Source organism: Mustela nivalis (genome assembly GCF_964662115.1).
Source record: "Mustela nivalis genome assembly, chromosome: 10".
NCBI lineage: Eukaryota > Metazoa > Chordata > Mammalia > Carnivora > Mustelidae > Mustela > Mustela nivalis.
In genome coordinates this window covers 61,674,804-61,699,393 of record NC_139029.1, presented here as the reverse complement: position 1 = coordinate 61,699,393, position 24,590 = coordinate 61,674,804, and the positions used below count along the sequence as shown (strand labels likewise).

Here is a 24,590-nt window from a genome sequence, read left to right as displayed (position 1 = left end):
CATAGGTCTGGGACGGGCCCTGATTCCACATTTCTTTCTTCTTTCTTTGGAAGATGTATTTATTTCTTTTTTTTTTCTTTTTTTTTCTTTTTTTAAAAGATTTTATTTATTTATTTGACAGAGAGAGATTACAAGTAGGCAGAGAGGCAGGCAGAGAGAGAGAGAGGAGAAAGCAGGCTCCCTGCCGAGCAGAGAGCCCGATGCGGGACTCGATCCCAGGACCCTGAGATCATGACCTGAGCCGAAGGCAGCGGCTTAACCCACTGAGCCACCCAGGCGCCCTGTATTTATTTCTTTTAGAGAGAGAGAGCAAGTGGGAGCGGTGGGGAGAGGCAGAGGGAAAGGGACAGAATTTCCAGCAACCTCCTGACTAAGCATGGAACCCCACAAGGAGCTCGATCCCACGGCTGTGAAATTTTTTATGACCTGAGCTGAAATCAAGAGTCAGACACAACAGACTAAGCTCCCCCAGGCGCCCCTGATTTCACGTTTCTAACCCGCACCCAAGTGATAGTGGTCTGCAGGCCACACGTTCGGTATCAAATGCTAGACCACCTGCTCTTAAGCCCCTCACCCGTTAGACTGCTGAGAAAGGCTTCATTCCAAAAGAAGCACACCCCTGAATGGAAGCCACTGGTAACTAGTCCTACTTCACACACAAAGAGAAGTTTGTGGCCTCGGTTACTCTGGATTCCAAACCCAGTGGGAGAGATAATTTCACGACTTATTTCTGTACCACGATAATTGCACAGTAGCTCTTGCCATTTATTAGCACGCACATCTGGCAGCTCTCTTGCCTGCAGGCCGGCAGGCTCCAGACTCCAGAGTCCTGCAGAGCCCGGGCGAGCATCCAGTTGCTGACACAGCAGCCAGAGGGTGCGTGGGGACTGCAGAATGACTGTGCACGGTGTCCAAGGGGGCCCAGCCTGGCCTCCCCTTAAGCAACAGGAGGGGACCAATCTGGGTGAAAGCAGAGGGTGGAGATCAGAGGCTGGCCTCTGCCCAGGACGTCACTTCTCCAGCTGCGGGCAGATTTGAATAATTGGGGCTGTGAGGCAAATGCAGATGCCTTCTTTGGCCTGTGAAGTGAGCCCTGCAAGTTCCCACTCAGGCAGCGCATTAGCTCATCTGGAGGAAGCTCTGGCTACTTGATAATGCAGCTGCCGTGCACAAACACTGCGCAGACCAGACCAAACACGGACAGGAGGGGGAATAACTAAGGAATCCTTTTGGTAGGGCTGGGAGGGGGGAGGGAGAAGTGGTGCATCTCTGTTTAAATTCAGGACATGAGATTCCCGCTACTCTCACCCTTGCCTGCGCCACTGAATCAGCCTTGACCTTTGACCTGGACGAAGTCACCAACCTTTCTCTTGCCTCATATTTTCTCTCATCAGACAAATGAGAATAAAAAGAACTCTTCACAGAGGTGCTGGGCAGTCCAGTGTCCCACATCAGGCACTGAGCGGAGTGGGGGGAGGGTGGGAAAACCTGAGATGTCCTCATGGACTTCACCACTCACAGCTGTTTCATTTGGAACAAATCAGTTAAACCTGGAGTGACTTAGTTTCCTCACCTGTATAATGAGGTTAAGATCCCAATGATTATCTCACCAATTTCTAATGGAGATCAAATAAAAACATGACTGTTGTAAACCGCCCAACGTGCAGAGATTACATCATTGATGGCAAATGGGATACAAGGGCCTTGTTTATACCACAAAGACACATTACTGTTTAGAATCAGAGCTTTCTACACTACTGTCTTGGGATTCACTTATGTAGCAAATTTAAGGGCACTCCACGACCATCATTATGGAAAACAGTAAACAGTCTGTGCCTTGCCATGCTAAGAAATATGATACTAAGTAACATGTTTTAGATCAAAGTTCCATTATTCCAACAAATAATTGAAACGATGCCAAAAAAATTTAAGATAACTGAGCTCAGCCTCGCCTCCCTCATGAAAATGCAATCTACCCTGTGTTCTTCCCAGTAAGCTAATGGCACTCCAAGGAAATCCACAGTGAGGAAGTGCATCTTCCCTCCAGCCTGCTCAGCCTGCTCTAGCATTTTCATCCTTGCCTCGTGTCAGGCAAACTTGGGGAGTATGACCCTGCCCTCCAGACCTGTTTATTATTCTTCACCGAAATAGGACTCCTTATTAAAATCAATGTAGCCCGTCCAGCCATGGCACTGCTGGCTGAGCCCAAGTCGGGAAAACTGAAAATAGCAAGCACAAAGAGGAAAACAATTTTGCATGGCTCTTTTGGATTAATAAAATCAGTAATTTTATCAGAAGTAGGTTATCATTCTAGCATGCTAGAGATATATGGTCAGTCAACCTAGCCTGGTGGAATAAGGGTGTTATTGTAAGAGACAGTCATTCATCCCACACATTCCTTGAGTACCTACCACGTGCTGTGCCATGTGTGGTAACTGGAAAACATTACTGGGAAAAGGAGGTATATTAAATCTACAATTAATTACTTGTTTGGTCTTTACTGAGATAGACATCAGCCTGAGTTTTGCTCCCAAATGATCTTTTGAAGCAAGTAGGTGTGGGCATGTTACCAAGGAGTGACAAATGTAGAGAGTACTCAGAGCAAACTAACAAAGTCAGTAGAGGATTGAATGGCACTGACTCAAGCTTTTTGACAAGCTAGAGTAATATGTGAATATTACTCTAGCTTGAATATGTGTAACTCCTGGGTGTGCATTAGCATCACCTGTGAAGCTTTCTAAACACACCTCTGCTATCTGTGACCCGGTCTAACCTCTAGAAAGCCCAGCCTCTCAAAGCATGGTCCCAGTACCAGAAACATCAGCACTACCTGAGAACACATTCCAAATTTAAACTCTTGAAACTGATCTCAGATCAAATGAATCTGAGACCCTGGGCCTGGGGCCCAGCAACTGGTGTTTTGCCTAATCTCAGGTGAATGTTAATATTTGAAAATGGCTTCTCTAAATTATACTTTACAAGGTCTAAGGTGTGCTCATAGAAGAAATCAGTCTGTTGGTAGATCACTGCACCCTACTTTTTTGTGGTTCCCACAAAAGCAAAATATAAAGGGAGACATTCAGGGGAGGATAATTAAAGTAATCATGGAGACAGAATCCCATTCCTTTGAGTTCAGACTCAGTTCAAACTTGCTATAGTTAGACAGCAAGTTTAGAAAATCATAAATGCTGTAGATCAAAGGAGCATGGATGCCATTGCCAGAATGCTAGGAAGCAATAACAGCAAAGAGAAGCACGAAGGCAGAAATCTTCAGAATAAGTAAAAGCAAGCACCGCCTTGTCCGGTGTATAATAAACACATGTAGTTCTACCAGGTGAAATCATCTTTGAAGGTAAGAGATAGTATCTTATTAAATTTATTCATCAAAAGTCAGTAATGCTTAAAGTTACAGGTTCAGATTCCTGGGTTTCTACCTAGTACCTCTATGATATTGGGCAAATCACTTAACTTTCCCAAGTCCCAGGATTCTAATGTATAAAAATAGGAAACTACTTACCTGCCACATAGCATTGTTGTAAATAACAAATGTGTTGATATATGTAAAATGTCAGGAAGCACTTGATAAATGTTAGCTACCATAATCATTTTAATATCTTCACTATGTCCTATTGCACCTGGCCCATTATTCAAGTATTGATTGACTTAAATTGATAGGTCTTTTAAAAGTCTTGGGAATTTTACCATGTATTTATAAACAAGGAGGAAAACAAAACATGGATAAACAAGGACAGCTAGATTCTTTGGGGAGTGAGGCAGAAGATAATTGTTTCATTGAGTTGGATTAATAAAAAATTTTTAATGAAGGTTGAGATAAATTGATGGATATCAACTCCATAATTGGAAATTATGAGAACTTAATAATATTTGAACTGAATTACAGAGATAAAAATAGACTCTTAAGATTAGAAAGGATCTTTGGCAAGCACTTATTTCCAAAACAATGTAAGACTATATATTTGACAGCATCCCTGTGAGTCTTGGTATGAACATTTCCAGTCATGAGACCCCATTATTTGACAAGATAGCACATTCCAACTTTGAACAGTTTGGATGCCCAGAAAGTTATTACTTATATTGAACTCAACTCTGCCTTCATATTTTCTGATCGCTTATCCTCCTTCCTGTGATTTTAAAATACAAATCTTGCTGAGCATTTCTACCCATTGAATATACTATGTGTGAGGAGAAGCACATCTCTGGATAAAATCAATCTGTTTTTCTGTTAGGGCTGAAATAAACACCACACTGAAATTCACACATTATAAAATATTTTTGGATGTGCTTCTCTCTGAGTGGAGGCACTAATCTTGGCAGAAAGAAAATGAAAGGGGCTTGGGATATAAAGAGGATCTTACCTGTAAGTGCCACATGGTTATGGAGCAGAAGTCAGCTCTGCACACAAGTACTGGCAATATACAGTTAAAGAGGCTCTGATAGATACATGTTGAGGCCACGCACAAAACAAGCCCACCAAGAAAGAGGAGGTTATCAGAAAAGGCCTGGAAGCTGAGTAGCTCACCAGGTAAATGAGGGGAGGGGCAAGCATTTGAAAATTCAGAAAGGTGTAAAGTATACTGTGCATTCTGGAACTCAAAGTGATTCAGCACAGCCAAAGCACCAAGCTCTGTGAGGAGGGGTGCAGTGAGAGACAGGCACATGTCAGAGTCAGAGTCTGTAGACCAAACAGTCATAAGGACTCTACATGGATTCACAACACAAGCTCTAACCTTGTAACCACCTTCTCCACTCCCTCAAGGAATGCCATTAGCCCTAAACCTCTAGCAGAGCCTACACATGGTGGAAACCTGACTCATCACGGCCTTATTTCTTTCCAAGAATTGGTGTCTACTCTGTTCTATAGAAGGCAACTTAGAGCCCAGTGAAGTTAAGTATCTTATCTCTATCTGACTACTATGGGGACCAACAAAGGAAAATCAATCTTAAAATTTGCCAAGTCCCAACTTTTCCAAACGTTCCTATGACTCTTTCATGCATTAAAAGCAAGAAAAAAGAAACGACTAGATAAAGAAAGTGCACCTCACTTCACAGCTTCCGTGAAAAGGAATTGATGGGACCCAGAAACCAGTGTTGGCAGGTTAGTGATGAGTCCCCCAGCAGAACATTCTGGTGGGTTCAGCTCCCACAAGACATCTGAACCAAATACCTTGTTTTCCCTTTGGGGATCTCCGTTGTCATTAAACCAAGTAAGCTCCATTAAAAACACTGAGTTGGTGCAAGGTACTCTGCCCACAGTAATGCACTGACACAGAATTAACTCCAGGTAAGGAAAACTGTGAGCACAAGGAAATTTATAACACTAATGACTTTAACAAATCTGAGCTGATTAACAGGACGCCATGAACTGAAATCCTTGTGTTCCGATCAATCTTCCAGGAAACTTCCCAAAAGCACACTTGTGGGAGAAAAATCCATGAGATATTCTAGACAGGTTTCTTCATAAAAAGAGAGGACTAATTGGAAAAGACACAGTACACTGACGAGTGGGGTGATTATTAGCTAGTAATTCTTCAGTTACCACTCTTTTTGGTAAACAAATGTCTACATTTACATTTACACTCATTCCCCCATAAACAGAGTCTCTGACACTTTTTCAAACAAAGGCCCCCCGGAGACATATACTCATCAGCTCAAAGCCCGCCCTAATCAGTCGGAGGTAGTGGGGAATTTCGGTGACGGGACACTTTCGTGCTAAGACTGTTACTGGAGAAGGAACCTACAAGCAACTGGGTTAGATGAAGAATTGAGAGCAATCTATCCAGCAATTAGAGGGGTAAGTTGCAGAACACTTAGGAGAGGATGGCTCCGAACAAGAATGTTAATGAAGCAGCATTTGAGCAGGAAAGGGGGAACAAAGGTTCTCCTCAATCATTACTTAGCTCAAAGATTAAAGAAGCCTTTGGATTGTGGCATATCCACTGAGTGACTGCATTAGGAACACATCTGGATATAGTCCTTGGGCATTTGTTTGCCTGATTAATTTTCCGTTAAAGATGGAATGGGCACCTGCTCATAAGCCGTAGAAAACATCCACTCCTTCCTCAGTCCTGTACTCCACTACATCAAACTATACGGTTGTTCATCTCCCCTGCATTGGTCAGGTGAAACCACTACAGATCTGAGTGACAATATCCGACAACCATCTTAACAGGGTCTTATTCAGAAGGAATGGCCAAGAGCCTCACATCAGCATCACAGCTATGCTAGGTATCATCTGTTAGCGCACACTATCTATTTTTACCTTCTTCTGCTCTTCCCCTATCTTGCAGAGCAAAGGCTGAAAACCGAACTGACTTCCTGATCACTATGGTCCTTGATGGCATTTATATTCTGTCTATGGAATGCATTACTGAAAGATCTGAAATGCAGAGGAGATGGATAATCTTTCTTTGGTGGCTGAAGTGTGGCATCTGATAATTCTGAGTTTCCACAGCATTTTCATGGACTAGACACCATATTCGTGATGTGGAAAGACTATGATGCTCCCAGTAACTTCCTGCAGCTATCTGCTCTTGAGTAAATTACTTCAGCTCTCCGTCTCTTAGAGTCATCACCAGCAAACAGTGGGATGATAATGATATCTACTGCATAGGGTTGCTTTGAAGACTAAGTATCTGGCAAGAAGCTTAGGTATTATTTCTGCAATTTGGTGTTAGGTATTATTTCTGCTGCATATAACCACCTAGAAGGATGTCTGGCAAAAAAGAGGTGCTCCATAAGGGTTAGCTAAGATGAGGAAAATAGTTTAAGACTGAAAGGATATAGCTGGTAAAGGAAGAGACTGAATGTCAGAAGACAGCGGACAGTGTGCAGCATTTCAACAAATTAGTCTCTCTGTGCTTCATTTATTTAATGTGTCTAATTCAAAGGAGACAATATCAGGTTCACAAGATCATTTATTACATGGGATAATATGTTTATAACCTTTGTAAGGCAAGAAGAATTATGCAAGTGTTTATCAATAGTAGTGACAATAGAAAGTGCTGAGGGGTTCACAGGAAGGAATCCTGACTTCTATGGAGAATCAGGCAAACCAACAAGGAGGAAATAGCGTTTGGACAGGGCGTTGAGGGGTGGGTAGATTTTCTACACAAAGCGATGACAGGTAGGAGCCGTCCAGTCTGAGCTAAGGCATGAAGGTGAGAACTCACAAGACCAATAGAGAACATGTTATTCTTCTTCTAACATCTTCTTCGAGCAGTTATGCCACATAAGCTCTGAGAAACAGTTAAGCAAAAGAATCCTAAGTGAAACATCCTAATTGGCTTTCTGCATATTTAGCATCGCTTACAGAAAAAAACCAGTTATGGGGGCAGGCTGCACTGAAAAGAGAAAGCTCATGGGCATGATTAGGTAGCCTACAGAATTTAGGATGCATTCTTCTGAGTTTAAAGCAAAAGAGAAAAAAGAAAGCTTCCTACTAGCAGGAAAATGTCAAGGTGGCTCAGGTGGTGAATATGATTCTGTTGCCATGCTTCCCCTGTTTTTGTCAGCATAAGAATTTGCAATACAGGCACAGCACTCGCTGAAGAGATGAATGACCTCATGTTAGGTGACTCCATTCCCAATCTCTAAGTGGAGGATAACAACAACGGGCTGAGAGTGAGTTATTTAATGAAAAGGAGAATTATAATGATCGTGCTGGTTTCAAGAAACAAAGAAGCAAATTGGCCACAGACCCGTGCACAAAACAAATAAATAAATAAATAAATAGGCAAACAAACAAATAAATAATTCTGGAGATGATGTGGGGACTGGAATCAGTTCATATGCATGCTCCCATGGCTATCAAAAGCAAATTTGCCTCTTTGAAGTAGATGTTCAAGAAAGAAGCACAAGGGCTATTTGGCTTATAGCTGAGCACCCAAAACTGTGCCTCATTTTCATCCTCTGTGGATTTCTGACAAGCTATACCAATTTCCACCTAATTTTAAATCAAGAAAATATATTACCATAGACCATGAGCTCTTTAATTTGGGAATATCAACATTTTTGCCCTGAAAGGCTGTCCTGAACATATCCTGCCAGAAAGCTCATATTATTGCAAGGATACAGGGTTAAAAGGCTCAGTGCAGCCAGGGATGAAACACTGTCATCAACCATTCTGCTTTTGAAACAGGGCTTAAATCACTTGCAAAACAGCCTATGTCTTTTGAAAAATATAAGGAGAGAAGTATGAGGTCAACTCATCAGCAAGACAGCAAGAATGGTGGTGCTATGGTTGTTATGCCTACCAGTACAATAGAGTAAAAAGTCAGGAAGAGAGCTTCAGTTTTGTACTCAGCCCAGATGCAGACTGCGGCAAAGTGATCAACTTACATCAGCTCACAGCAGTAAGTATAATCTCACCTCTTATTACTCATCATCCAACCCACAAAAGCAGAAAAGACCAAGTGACATATGAAAGACACAGGCAACTGAACCCTGACCAAAGGAAATAGGGGGCCAGTATGGAGAATAACATGTTAACACACTGGATGCTCTCGATCATATGACTAACCCTAGAGTTCTGGAGTCCAGGGTTGAAGACTCAGCCCTGCCACCAGGAGCAAGTGTGACTTGGAACAAGTTGTATAACCTTATTAGTCTCGACATCCTTATCCACAATATGGGAGAATAATGTTACATAACTCATACTGTGAGATATTTTTAAATTCATTGATTCATTAAAAGCCTTATATACTGTTATACTTAATTTTACATGTTAACTTACTGAGCCATGATGGATAGATATTTGGTGAAATGTTATTCTGGATGTGTCTGTGAAATTGTTTTTTGGGTGAGATTAACACCTATTTTTTAAATTTTTAAAAATATTTTATTTATTTATTTGAAAGAGAGAGACAGCAAGAGACAGAACACAAGCAGGGAGTGTGGGGGAGGGAGAAGTAGACTCCTCACTGAGCAGGGAACCCGAGACGGTGCTCAATCCCAGGATCCTGGGATCATGACCTGCACCAAAGGCAGACATTTAACAACTGAGCCACCCAGGCACCCCAAGAGATTAACACTTAAATTGTACTTTGAGTATAGCCAAGTACCCTTCATAATGTGGGTGGGCCTTATCCAATCAGTTGAAAGCCTACTAGAACAAAGGCTGACCTCACCCAGAGAAAAGGAATTCTTTAAGAACAGATTGTCTTTGGACTCAAACTGCAACTCAAGAATGCTAGACTACCCCATCATATTTTGGACTCACCAAGCCTCTATAATCACATGAGTGGATTCCTTAAAACAAATCTCTATATATACACACCTTCTGTTGGTTGGGTTTCTCTGAAGAATTCTGACTAATGCTTACACTAAGAAAAAAAAGGAAATCAGTTGGTAAAGGTGATTCAAAACAAGAAAATACAATCTTGATAAGTTTCAAGAGAAAAATCAAATAGTCATTTCAATAGATGCCCAAAAAGTCACCTGACAAAATTTAACACATATAAATATGATTTTAGAAAAATGATTTTAAAAGCAATTGGATTCTTCCCTAATATGGTAAAGAAATTCAAGTCAGGTCAATTTTATACCGAGTGATCAAACATTAGAAGCACTCTTTTTTAAAATCTCTTTAGAAGCTATTGTTTACAATTGTATGATAAGTTCTAGTTAATGCCATAAAATTTTGAAAAGGGAGAAAAAGATCATTTAAAAACACTGAGACTGCACACAGAAACAATCTAAAGGAAACTTCTAAAACTTAACTGGACCTCACAAACAAACTGGACCTGCAAAAGAGTGCAGTATAACAAACAAATGCAAGACAACCATATAATGGGCTTCCTGAAACAAAGGGAAAAGGGATTATAGAATAATGAATGTAGTGATAAATGGTTAGTGATGTAAAAAATATACACAACCTTCTATATATACCACAATTATAACTTCATAACCCTGTCTGCATATAGAGAAAGACTAAATAGAAAACTAACGCAATAGGATATTTAAATGAAACTACTTCTGTCTCAAGAGTTTTGGGAGAAAACAACAAAGACCAGAAAAAATATAACCTAGGTGCACAGTGCTTCCACATACTAAACCCAGGGGGACATTACCTATACAGGACATTTGAAGTTGCCACAATGCTTCGGTGGCATTTACCTCATTTCTGGCATATATAAGAAACGTGAAAGAGGCATTTTTGAGGAAGAAAGTAGTCCCTCGGCTCATCCTCAAGTTCTCCATCTTTCAGGGAGCAGAGATGTCCTTGCTCTATATACATGTGAGCTCTTATTTTAAGAGGCAGTACATGTGGTGGTGAAGAGCAGAGGCTCTGGAGTCAGGGTACCAATTTCAGTAACTCCACTCAAAGGCCATGCAACCTTCGACAAGGTATCTTTTCTGAACTTTTGTTTCCTCATTTGCAAAATGGGACGATAATAATATCTAATTATTAGAATTACGAGATTTAAATAGATAAGAATATGTAAAGTATTTAGAATAGTGTCTGGAACATAGCAAGCACTGTATGTGTTGGCTTATTATTATCATTGTTATAATTACTCCTGTTATGTAATTGTTGACACCTTCTGGGGACATGCTTTGGAAAACCTCATCTTGTGAGCTCTGGGAAAGATAACTGAAAGATATGTAAGTAAGTGTCCTCCATCCAATAAACATTATTGGGCCTTATTAGAAAGTTATTGGCAAGGCGTGCCTGGGCAACTCAGTTAGTTAAGCCTCTGACTCTTGGTTTCAGCTCAGGTCATGATCTCCGGGTTGTGACACTGAGACCCGAATGGGACTCCGTGCTCAGTGGGGAGTCTGCTTGAGATTCCTTCTCCCTCCCTCTTCCTCTTCCTCCCAGGTTGCACACACTCTCTCTAAAATCAATAATAAATAAATAAAATCTTTTAAAAAGAAGGAAAAAAAGTTAGTTATTGGCAAAATATAATACCATACAGAATCAAGAAGTTATTTACTTGAATCTTTCCTTCTAGGAATTCTACAAATCATTTGCATTGCCAAAAAGTGGGCTGCATTAACAATAGAGGAAACTGATTAAGGGCTTGGGGATAACTAACAGGAATTTAAAAGCTCAGATTGGTTTCCAATGTGTTTTTGCAGGAATCTTTGAAAAATTTGATTTTTTTAGTTTTTTTGAGGACTACGGGAATTATTTCTAGGATACTCACTTTTTCCCAAAACGATCTATTGTATTCAGTATAGAAAATTAAGACAATGGTGTATTCACAATGCACTTGTCTAATACATCCCTTGCTGTGGAGCTGGACTATTACAAATTTCAAATTATTTTGAACCACCTCTTTTTGTGGTCTTCCTCATCTCAGTTAATAGCAAGTCCAACCTTCCAGATACAAAGATCAAAAATCTACTGCCATTTTTAAAAATTAACTTCTTATTTTAGGACAGTTTTAGATTCACATAAAAATTGAGAAGACAATACAGAGGGTTCCCAAATACTCCACCTCCAGTTTCCCTTATTATCAAAATCTTGTATTGGTATGATACATTTGCTATAATTAATGAACCAATATTGGTAAATTATTAGTAGGTCCATACTTTATGGAGATTTTCTTAGTTTTGACCTAATACCCTTATTCTGTTCCAAGAACTCATCCAGGATACCACATTACAGGTAGCAGTCATGTCTCCTTAGGATCCTCTTGGCTTTGGCAGTTTCTCAAATTTCCCTTGTTTTTATGACCCTGGCAGTTTTGAGTAGTACTGGTCAGAATGGTCCTCAATTTATATTTGTCTAGGGTTCTTCTCATGATTACACAGGAGTTATGGGTTTGAGAGAAGAAGAGTGTAGAGGCAAAGTGTCATTTCATGGCATCACATCAAGGGTATATACTACCCACATGATTTATCACTATTGATGTTGACCTTGTTCACCTGGCCGAGGTAGTATTTGTCAGGTTTCTCACTATAAAATTACTATTTTTTTCCCCTTTCCATATTGTACTCTTCAGAAGGAAATCACTATAAGCCCACACTTAAGGAATGGGAGAGTACTCACTTTTAAAATACTCCAATACATTTATCTAGATATCTTAAATTCAATTTTTTTCAAAGATGAAAACAGCTCTAAAATATTTCACAGATAGATATTGCTTTAAAAATAAAGGGCTTAATTCTACTAATTTTTTCTAATAACAAATACAATACCTGCTCATCACAGAAAAAATGGAAAACATGATTAAGCGAAAGGTCACCTAGAGTTACAATCCTGACAGAGACCATTATACTGAATATTTGGAGCTACTGTCTCCAAACTATCTTTCTAGGCCTACACTTCAAGAGCTAAAATAATCCTCCACATACACTACTCTACCTCACTTATCACCATTTGACATTATGAAAGTGTTTTATCTTTACAATTCCAGAACCTACCATGGGGCTCAGATTGTAGTGCATTCAGCAATTATGAGCCAGTGACCTTTCTGACTTGATGAACTGACCAACCCCCGTTAAACCATTGAATAAAATTTGCTGACCAATGTAATCTCGGGCTCTGCCTTTGCCCTCACAGGACGACTAAAGTCACTGGCACAGAATCACCAATTTGGGGCCTTGCAAAATAAATTAAATCAGTAAAATAGTGTGTAGTCTGTAAGGACGAAAAGAAATGATGGCGTGTGAAATGCTTAAGTACACGGGTCCATGATTCCTTGTCCCAGCCAAATGCCTGGAACCAGGTACATTTGGGAACTGAGAATTCTCCTACTGAGGAGGATGAGAGAGCAAATGCACAGCATATTATGGAAGACCACAACTAAGGACAGGGGAACACACTGTAATCAACAGAGATATCTTCCATAGCAAAGCGTGCAAATCCTCACAGTAAACACAGTTTCCTTCTGTCTTATCATTTTTAATGGTGCACTTGTGTCTGAGTTGTGGGAACACCTTCCCCAGGAGTTCTAGTCACTTTAACCCCAGTTTATCACTAGCTAGAGACCAAATATGGAGTTGATTTCTCATCTTGCTGGTTGCCTAGAAATTTAAGTAGTAAAATTCAAACTGAAAGACCACCAGGATAGAGGTCTAGCATTTTGAATTTCCAGGGATGATTTTTTGTTATCCAGAAACCAAAGATATAAATAAGCCTCCTTACTGGTGCTCTGTTCCAGGTTTCAGGTTTCTTCCCCAGCCTCCCCTATCACTGGGGCAGAGCTGTTAAGGGCCCAGCTTTAGGGCTGTGTGTGGACAGGGAGTGGGGTGGAGACAGTTCTCACTCTTCTGTGTTCGTTAGTGGACCGAGGCCCTGCCTTCTGTTCCTGGGGGGGTCAATATTATGTATCTCCTCAATTATTGATATTAATAAAACTCCAGGAAACCACAACATCCAAGTTCATGCTTACATCTATTCCCATTCCTTTGGAGTTCCTGGTGCCTAAAGACTTAATTTTTTTCTGGCAGTGTCAGCTGGGCATTAAATAAGGCAACCTATTTATCCAGCATGACAGCAAGAGTGCTGTCATGTTCTCGTAGACCACCATATTGCCAGACCAGAACTCTTCATTTCCTTTTCCTTTTAAATCAATCATCTATTTATTAACTACTTAAAATTTTTCCATTAGCCAGATTGCTCAATGAACCAGATATACCATTTCCTAAGTCTTGCAGGATACTACTTGATATAGGAGATGTAGAGTTACTTTTGAAATGAAAATTCTTTAATAAATATTTTTCTTTTGTACGTAAGCCTTTGTAAGCCTACTCTGGAAAATCACTAGGCTGGAGAAATCACAGCTCAATGCCATCTACTTAGTGACAAATTATCCTCCAGACATTGAGTACAATTGTTTAATGAAAATTACTTTTTTCTCTATCCTTAACAGCAGTGGAATAAATCTGTTGTGATGAAATGTCAAAGCCCTTTAGATGGTATTGTTCTAGGACACTTGTAACTGGGTCTTTCTCATTCTCTTCCTTGGTGAACCCCAATTTTGGTTTTTTTGGAAAGCGGGGTTTCTTGCTGATCCTTAGCACAGCTAAAATCTAGAACTGAGCAAGCACTTATTAAATATTTGGGATTGACTATTATTCATGGTTAATACTAACTGCCCCATGATGAATGGTTTTTGTGCTAGTCATTCTGTCAGGCTGGAACTTGAGAAAAGCTGAAGCAAAACTCTTACCATTGGGGCCCTAATTCTATCATCTTTTTCAACTCTCAAATCAGGATGCTTTTTTGTGGGTGCTCTGTTTTGTCTTTCTTTGCTTGTCACAAATGAATTTCAATTTTTCATAGGCCCCTTTCAAGTGTGTTAACATGGCAGTTGGGAAACGGGTATTTATCTACTTAAGATTCTGTAATGAAATAAAATTCCCCGTATCTTCCTGGGGAACAAATTACTACGTTGAAAACTATGATAATAATGGATCTTTCATCAATAACAAATGTGATTTGTAAAGTGAAAATCAATCTATTTTGACTGATGATGCCTCATAGCAATAGGGAAGATTTCATCTGAATAATTATAATAAAACTATATGATTTATCAGTTGAGTAAGACTAGAAAGTCAGTAAGTAATCAGTCTTGTCTGGCCCTTTTCTGGTTTAATGACCTTGGGAAATCATGACCTTTACTTCCCTCTCAAAAGAACAAGCTAGTTTCCTAAACATATGTCCCTGATGAGGAAGACAGCACACGTCTCTGTGGATACCTGAGCTGACTGGTGGAGTGACAGACGTGTCTCCTTGCACAAAGCCTTCCAGCGGTTATGAAGTATGGGTTTGGAAAGGTAGCTCCTGGCATCCTGTAGGCAGCACCTTGTTTAAAAATGAGTTTCAGAATGTTTGGTTACTGTTCTTATAAAATACATTTAACATATAATGTATGTATCAGCTAGGACTCTGGTTGCAAGTGACCAAAACATAGTTCAAGGCAGCACACATAGAAAGGAGGGATTTATTAGGTTATATGCCCAAACCACAGAGGAGGGTAGACTGACTGGTCTCAGCACCAGAGCATTTGTTCAGGTCCTCGCTTTAGCTCTGCAACTGATTTTTGCTTCTCTTGCTGTCTTGGTCTTGCCCCCTCCAGGGAACACAGCCACTGCCACCCAGAGAATCCCATCTCAAGAGCTCTACAACTAAAGAAAAGAGCACAGCATTACCCAGGAAAATAATAAAGTCTGGGACCAGTTCAAAATGGCTTATCTTGAGCCATGTGTCCATCTCGTGGCCAATCACTTGATTGGTCCATTACTAGCCTGAATTTTCTGTTCACCTCTGTCATCAGAAGGGAGGGATTATTTCTATAATAAAGAGGCAGTGAAGAGGAGATAAGCATAAGAGATACCACATATACCTAACTGACTAATCCTGTATTTTAACCATTTAATTATGTAATATAGTATATATTCATACAGTCTGTGTGTATTTAAGAAAGTATAAGTTGTTCTGTAAGCATGTGTGTATGTATAGATCACATGCATATAGGGGTGTGTGTGTGTGTGTGTGTGTATATGTCTTTTCCGTATTATTTGTTTATATTGGTTCATGAATGTGTGTGTATGTATGTATGTATATATTACTGTTTTGCCAGGTATGCACATAGTTTTTCCCTTTTCAGGGATCCCATTCCCAACCTACATTATCATTCCCCAATGAATGCATTGTTTATCTTCTATTCCCTAGAGTAAGTTGCATTCCAGGCAGATGGGCCTACTTATTGACCGCTCATGTGTCTGATTTCCTTCTCTGGAAAGTCAGAGGATCATGCAGGCCTCTGGCATTCCTCAGGGGTTCCTTGGGCAAGGGATGCCTTGTCTATGTTGGGGGTACAGAGAGGGAAGCATTATTAGAAGTGACCCCATATGTAGTTTTCGGTACAGCAGGACCAAAGTATGAGTGCTCCAAGACTTGATGTCACTAGCCAACAAGGCTAATCTCTTGCCAGAACCAGAAAGAGGTAAGAAATGGAACACCCACAGTAGGCATTCACTGTAACTTTTGGTTTAGTGTACTTGGCCTACTAGGAGTGGTAGGAGCTGAAGGAAAATGGACAGGGTCTAATCAGAACTTTGGCTCTTGCTCTTTTCCCTAGCTCAACTTTCTCTCTTCTCTCCATGCCATCCAAATCCTTCTCCTATGCACAAGTCTCACTTCTCCCATGAAAGCTTCATGGGGCTTTTCCAGCCCATAATTACGTCTGTCCCTCCCATGAGGCTCTGGAGCAGAGACTGCCTTGACATGCAGCCACTGTTGGAGAGTTTATACCTCATGACCACACTGAGAAACATCATCTCTTCTCCACTCAATAAATATATGCCTTTACACTTAGGAAAAAAATACATTATCTTAAAAATGATGAATTTAATATGCACATGCCAAATAAGTAATCTTTATGGTATGTTAATTTAGTTGTTTCCTTTTCTATAACAATTTAATAGTTGAAATTTCTCTTACTTTACGATTACACAAATGTGAATATTCAGAATTTAATTAACAATTAAATCGATCAGATTTAAACTTTTGGAACATTCATTTGCATATAATTGCTCTCACTATACTTATGAAAAACCCAAAGCCTATATTCCCAAATATAGAAAACCTATTCATGTCAGCTTTAGTTACATGTGTACATTTATTTGAATTTGTGGAGTGTGTGCGTTTATTGCCAAGAAAGTCAGTTCTATTCCTTAATTGTTGCTATAACCACAATTCAGGAAATTCTATTGCAACATCAATATGTTATGCACATCTTTAATTAGGCTAGTATGGCCTGTCTGTCACAGCAACTGATCCTAAGTATTCTTATTTAGTCTACTTGAGGCTTTAAAATGGTCTCATTTTTAAAAGAGGCATATTTCGGCCTCATTAAATTGTTACGCAAATCAATATGCAGCCCTACAACTTGATTGCTATGTTCCAGAAATCCTGTGTTTCTTCCCTTAGCTCATCTTTAGGTACCAGCAGAAAGGGCACTCTTCCAGGAATACCAGAAATCCTCTGCAGCTCCAGCATGTTACACTCTCTTATCAGATGTGAGGGAGACATCTGTCACCCTCACTGATCACCAGGAAGATCTGGCCGGGCATCCTATTGATCGCCAGAGCTTGAATCTCTTATCTAATAGTTAATGCAAATAAGTTGCTGGTTCCTTGCTCTCAGCAATGTCTTCACACCAGGTCACCCAACAAAAAAGACAACACAATGACTGATTCCATGGTCTAGAAACCAAACAGAATCTAGCCTGAAGTTCATTTCCTTCTCTTTACTCAAAATCTGCCCTGATTTCAAACAGGGAGAAACAATGGCTACCTGAACCAAGCCCTACAGTATCTTAGCCTTTTATACGCCTTCTCTACCTGCCACAGTAACTACTTTAAAACAAATCATTAACACCTGCATCAAGGAGAAAGCAGAGTGCATAGATTACTGCTAAGCACTGATACAGATTTTTTGGAAACACACTCACTGTCATATGCTTTTTACCATGTCCAAGGTCAAATGACAATAGAGTAACTCTGCCATAACACTATATAGATGGGGTCCCCCACACGCAGTCCTATTAAAACGCAGAGTTGCATTAACACAGTAGTGACATTGGACATCTGAGCAGCTAGTGGGTCAGAAATTAAAGGTGGGGGTGGAGCACAGAGGGAGCACAGGGCCTACTGCAAAACCTAAATCTCCCTGAGTCCCAGCTTCAGTTCTGTAGTACATCATGGCTGATGACAAATCAAACACAAGTAGTGGCCGGGTATTCTGGGTTCTGTGGCCTGAGAGACTTACAGCATTTCAGCTCCCACCTCCCCTATAGGAAGGGGTTTTACTTCCCTGCCTCTCAAGACTGCTCCTCCCCCAAAGATAAGAACTTTAGCCCTTATTGGTTAAGAAAGAGAAGGGCCAAAGGGCAAAGAATGGGAGCCAATCACCAACTGCATTGTATTTAAATTGTCACTGTTTTGGTGGGATGGGTATTTTAATCATTTCAATTAAACTCCTCTAGAATAGTATTCATAGTTTTCAAAACATATTCCTTTTCATAGGCCTGAACCAGGAAATATCCTCCAACAATTTAAAATAAAAGCAAGGCCACTTGTTTGTCTTTCTCATATTCCTTATACTTTTTTACTTCTTGCACTTCACTTGAAAATAGGTCTCTCAGGAACTAGGTGATTTATAAAATTAACCCAAGCTTGAACAGAGTATAATTTACTATCCATGAGGCCTTCAGGACAGACTGTCACAGATTCATAAGATTGCCTATACTTCCACCTGTGCCAAGCCCAGGGGACCAGAGCTCATATTTTTAAAGATTACCAGAGCTAAGCGTCTGCCTTCAGCTCAGGTCATGATCGCGGTGTCCTAAGATCGAGTCCCGCATCCGGCGCCTTGATCAGCAGGGAACCTGCTTCTCCCCTGCCTGCTGCTCTCTCTGCTTGTGCTCTTTATCTCTCTCTCTTTCAAATAAATAAATAAAATCTTCTTAAAAAAAAAAATAAATAAAGATAACTGGAGAATCCGTTTTTTGTTTCCAAGAAATCCAGTTCTCCCAACATCCACTCATCTTTGACCTAATTCTGCCACCCCCACTCCCACTTTGTTTTAGACAACGGTGGAGAGATACTCTTTCTTGTAAACACTTTTGGTCATAAAAAACTTGTTTAGCATCTTGTCCAGCTACAGCATCAGGCAATAAAGCCATCATCAGCAATGATCGTGTTTGTAGATGTTCTAGGTCTAGAAATCATTGCTGGCATGTTTACATGCTCAAAAAATTCTGGGAAGTCTCTTGGTTTCTAAAAAGCTGTGCTTTCTTCTGAGAAACTTCTGAGAAAGCCTCAAGGACCAAGATATTAAAAGAAACACATCAGCTTGGTGACCACTTGACTGAGCTAAGCTCTACCTATTGCCCCATCTCCAGGTTAAAATAGAGTGAATAGGGACATAGAAGTGGGTGGCTACCTTTGAGGTAAGGTTTGAGGGTCACTACAGAAGCTGTGTACCTCATGAGATCAAGTCTACCACCTATCATTTAAGCTATATGACTTTGGTTCTTGAAGACGTTTTCTTCCTTTATTTAATGCAAGCTATATTGAAATGCAACCATCTCTGGGGACGTTTACATCTGAAGCCATTATCTGGCGAAGACTGGCACACAAAGCATTTGGGAGGAAGAGTGAAGCGTGGACACAGGGGTGGGGTGGAACTGTGAGAAGGGAAGAGGAAATCAGTGAAAAAGGAGGTAGAGAGCCACCGAATTTAGCTTTCCTCCCAATTTAGGCAAAAACCGTTGGCCTAAAATTGTCTGAGGAAAATCTCTCCTTCCTTTTGGATGCTATTTTATTGTTTTTCAACTTCCATGCAAAAATTTCTGCTCATCACCTATACTCATATTACAGCATGGACCTCTCCTGCTGACACGCATGGACAGAGGAATAAGTTACCTGTTAGTCTCTGCATAAGATGAAGTTGCCTATTGCAAATATTATCAGTTTGTTTTAGAAAGCTTAATGCCCCATTGCTTCCTACTGTTAACTTAGTTTTTTAGTTACTTCCTGCTGTTAACTTAGGTGAAATGCTTTCTGTGATTCTTGGTCAGTAAATACCCTCCTTGGGCTCAGAATATATTTTTAATTTTTTATTATGAAACAGACAAGTACAAAAATGAAGCATCGTTAATGTGTACTTAACAAATAGGATATGAACATCCCGTAACTTCCAACTGGATCAAAAGATAGGATACTGCAAATATCCCAGAGACCCACTCTGATCACAAACAGCACACTTCGCTCTTCCCATTTCTGTGACGATGATTTTCTTCCTCTTTTTGTTCTTTGTAGTTTTACCTCCTATGTCTCTAAGCAACATCGTTTAGTTTTGTCTTTTCCTATGATCTGTAAACAGAATCACACTCTGTATTTTATTAGTCTTTCATCTTTGGCTCAAAATCATTCACCCACAGTGTCACAGAGAGCACACTCTAGACGTGTGTTTAAGCTAACACACGTAGCTTCTTCATGTTCATGGCTGTAGCATATTCTGGTGTATGGAGAACTATTTGAATCCATTCTCCTTCTGGCAGTCAGTTGGGTTGCTGCCAGGTTCTAGCTGTTGTGAATAATGCTGCTCCTGCTGCGTGTGCTCCTGAGTGCCTCTAGTACATGGATGACTGGACATGCTGGGGCATGGTATATGCAGATCTTCAACTTCACTCGGCAACAGGAAGCTGCTTTTTCCAAAAGTCTTGTTCCAATTTATACTGCCCGTCCTAGTGTCTAAGAACTCCTGTTGTTCTAGGGGTGCTGGGTGGCTCGGCTGAGGGTCAGACACTTGATCTCAGCTCAGGTCATGATCTCGGGGTCATGTGATCGAGCCCCAAGTCGGTTGGACTCTGAGCTGAATATAAAGCCTGTCTCTCCCCCTCTGCCTCCAGCGCCCTGCTATTTTAATAACAATGGTGTTGTCTTTACAGAACTGACATGTAAACCTTGCCTGTGTCCCTCAAAACTTAAAAACTCTTTCCAGGAATCATGCTTCCTCCCAAGATGGACCCTCCGTGGGAGCAAAATAATGATCAATATCATCTGGTAAAGCTATTGCATTAAAAATTATACCAAGGTTCAGGGCGCCTGGGTGGCTCAGTGGGTTAAGCCTCTGCCTTCGGCTCAGGTCATGATCTCAGGGCCCTGGATCAAGCCCAGCATCGGGCTCTCTGCTCAACAGGGAGCCTGCTTCCTCCTTTCTCTCCACCTGCCTCTCTGCCTGCTTGTGATCTCTCTCTGTCAAATAAATAAATAAAATCTTAAAAAAAAAAAAAACAACTATACCAAGGTTCAAAAAAAATAAAAAAGAAAAATATAAATAGAAACCATACCAACAGAATTTTAAAGGTAGCTCGTTGATGTAACTAATTAAATAAGTGCATTTCAGGTCAGTTATCTGGTACTGCTCCAAGATCCAATCCATTAATATTTAGATAAATGAAAGGGTCTTTAACATTTGCTGGGATTTCCCTCAAGAGATTAGTTCACGAGATACTTTAGTCACGTGTTTGATTTTCTACCTGTGACAGGCACTTGTGAGATGATCAACACAATCCAGCCATTACAGGATATTCAGTGACAACCAAAAATGAAAGAAACAGAAGATGAGAGTGATACAACCTATTCTCTAAGAGATACATTTTTATATAGGCTATCAATTTACTAGGACACTCAACAAATGCAAGAAATGGACAATTTCTAAAAAAGGAATTTAAAACCAATGAAAAGATAAACATCAAGCAAGACTCCTACGAATTTATGTTATTAATGGCGTTTTGTCTTTTTCTATAAATGTCTAAGAAAAAGCCTGTAAATCCTGCAGCTACAGAAACAATTCTCAAAGAATCGAATTAACCAGAAGTAGTGACTCAAGTATGATAGTGCCTACAAAAGGGGATGGACCAATATAGCTTTCAGTATCCCTCCCTGGATGCTAAGAATAGCTCTCGGGACAGGAGCAGCTAGCTTTCTGCATGTTAAGTCTCCTCTCTAGTATCTCTGGGCAAGGACCTGTCAATGGGATCTGAGCCAAACTCTGCCCAATGATGTAGACACTCTGGTGACTTGTACCCTTCTTGCCAACGGCTTCAAACAGGCTTGGACTTCGCATCTGCAAATATTAACCTCACATATATCCTACTTTATAGAAACAAATAGTGAAAACAATTGTATTAATCATTTCTATATACTTCACACATTTTGGAAGGCTCATTATTCTTTACCTCCCTCCAAGATATAAATTCTTGCTTATAAAAGTGCTGCTAGCACAGTGTAGCATACTTTCTAGTTGTCCATGTACCTCCATTCTCTCCTGTATGACCAAATGGCTACAAAGATTTAGAGGTTCAGTGATTATACGACTTAAATGCTTTTAACCCCTTTAAATTTGGAAACTCTTTAAATCCCATTATCTCTGCAGCCATGGAGAATTTTTAAATCAGCTTGGCCTTTCTAGCTCCAGGTCTAAGGATTACAGAGTTTTAAAGAATATAAATGCTTCTCTGCAGTTCTACAAAGAGCTGTCCCCCAACTAGTTGACCTCCAGAAAATAAAGCCAGCCTATTCTCCAGCTGGTAACTGCTGATCAGAGTTTTGAAATAGAAAGATATGTAAGTTATGCCACAAAACACCAGGAAAACAAGTAATTGCCTCCTCTGCTCCACATGAAGCTAGTGAATCCAAAGATTCGATGTAGAGGGGGCCAGCAGACTTCACACATGTGTCAGTAAATGTTTGAGAATGAGAAATCAGAAAATGCCAGGGACCCAAAGAAGCTTGTAGGGGCAGAGAGAGTAAGTTCAGTGATTAGGAGCCTGTTACCTTGGATACCCATGAATCCTAGGAAACCCTCTGAGGTCTTACCTCTTGTGTCCTCACATTAATGTATCCATAGTGAGTTCGAAGGGGCCGCATATATGTGTAGGAGAATGGGATCCATTTTGTGCCAGGCTGTCTGAAGCAGTTTAGCAGCAGTGGGAAATTCACTTCATTTACCAGGCGCACAACCAGCAGGAAGAGGAACGCTGCTATGAAGCTCACTGCGATCACAGACTTTCTCTACAAAATATTTAAAAAAAAAAAAAAAAAAAAGAGTGAATGAATGAACGAATGACTTTCAACCAAAAGTAGTCACAGAAGGAGGTTCCTTTGTTTCTCTCACTTTTTCTTTCAGAGGGATCAAAGGATGATTTCATTTAGGATATTTCACTTGCAGACAGAACATAATCATTTGGTGGCCAGGTTGCTTTCATAAGCCTCTGAGAGCAAGCAGAGCAACTTTCTTAGATTATCTTTCCCTCCATTCCTACTCTTCCTTACTTCCCTATATCCCTCAACAACTTCTATTCCATTTTCAAAACACAAATCAGACATTCTCAACTACAGGAAGCCCTTCCTAACTGCTCAGGTCCCCTCCCAGCATGATCCCTTCACCCCAACCTATCTACCCTAATAGAAACAAGCAGTCCTGCCACTCCCATACCTTGAAGGTAACTTCTACTGTTGCATGTGATCCTTTGTATAATTATTTAAATGACTTTTCCTCCATCTAACTGTGATATCCAGAGAACAAGAATGTACTGTCGTAGTGACTTCTGTATCCCAGGTCCTTGACACATACCTTACATACTGGAGGCCTCCAGGAAACATTTAAGTGAATGAATGAATGAATGAATGAATGGATTTTTCACATCCCTGTAGACACTTTATTAACAATGACTCTGTTTCGCTATCTAGCACCCACAACAGCAGGAAACTTTGCACAAAATAAGACTCAAAAAGCTAAGAATACGAGTAGGACAAAATCCATGCCCAGCAGCATAAGAACATCTGTGTAAATGTGTTGCTATGGAGCAAGAGAAGCAGAAAGGGCACCTGACTAGGGTGGGAGAGAGCAGAACTGTGGCTGAGACTGCGCAAGATAAAACACATGAATTTTGTTCAGTAGAGATGTGTGAGTGAAACTTTCCAGGTAGAGGGCAAGGAGGCAAGAAAACATGGGGTTATTCATAGCTACATAGCATACTGTCTTCCCGGAGCACAGAGGAAGAGAAAAAGCTGGAAAAACAAATGGTAACTTGACGGACTGCCTGAAAACCCAAGCTAAGAAGTCCACTGAGTTTGTTAGGGGAAAGAAGACCAAAGGAGGTTTTGTTTGTTTGCTTGCTTGATTTTTTAGAAGTGACTGTTATAAGATATAATCAAACATAAGTGCTTAAGATGTTTTAGAGCAGGGAGACACGAAAGCTAGGCAGCAACTTGTTAGGAGGCTGTTCCAACTGGTTCAGATGAGGGATGGGAACCAGAGCAGTGGCAAGGGGAATACAAGGGTGGAAAAAGATATGAGAAACTCAATGTACGTGATACGCAGAAACCGTGACTCCTGATTGGACAGAGATGCAGATGGAAAATTCAGAGATGCCTTAGAGTTCAAATCTAGGTAACTACAAGAATCCTGGCCATATCAAGAGACACCAGAGTGGTAAGAGCAAGAACTGATTTAAATGAGTAATAGGATGAAGCCCTGGGCTTTCAAAGGCCTGGTTTTCTCCAGATGGCAGGTCGTCTGAATGGAAGGTCAAGTCTAGAGCAAGGAGAGCAGAGCGGAAGGCAGATGTCAGGAGTAACTCTGCCTTGAAGTCCATGCTGAAGTCACAAGCAGATATTCACCCCCCTTGAAGCTGGGCTCAGCCCTTGATTCTTCTTCAAACTTAAAGAAAGCCAAATAACTCTCAGGAATGACTAGATACGTGTTGTTGTGTTTCCAGCTTAAGTTTCTTTTTGCTGTTCACAGAACACCCCAAGAAGAAAAGAAACCCAAAGCCAGCGCTTGTTCCTCCCTGGGCCATTGTCACAGTCTCTGCAAGGACAGTGGAATAAGTCCCCAGAAGCCAGAGACCCCAAAGGAAGTCTTTGCTCTTGCTCAGCTCCCATAATTAATAAAAGCCCCATCCCTCTGTCTAGCCAGCCTAATTTCCCAATCACCTGAAAGTCCCTTGAGTTCTGCCTCCTCAAAACCCCTTATCTCACCACTAACTACCACTGCCTTACCTCATTTAACCTTCTAATCATGAAAAACTGTTTTAATT

The 24,590-nt window shown here is 40.5% G+C and overlaps 1 protein-coding gene across 4 annotated transcripts in view; it reads right to left on the bottom strand.

Moving 5' to 3' along the window:
* Nucleotides 1–24,590, bottom strand: part of ST6GALNAC3 (ST6 N-acetylgalactosaminide alpha-2,6-sialyltransferase 3) — a 528,670-nt gene that overhangs the window by 277,703 nt on the left and 226,377 nt on the right. For 3 of the 4 annotated variants that reach the window (XM_082686593.1, XM_082686594.1, XM_082686595.1), the window contains one exon: nt 22,366–22,560. In XM_082686593.1, coding sequence (XP_082542719.1) covers nt 22,366–22,560 — 195 coding nt within the window. Of the gene's footprint in view, nt 1–22,365; nt 22,561–24,590 lie in introns of those variants that run through there. The other variant, XM_082686596.1, reaches the window with a different exon arrangement.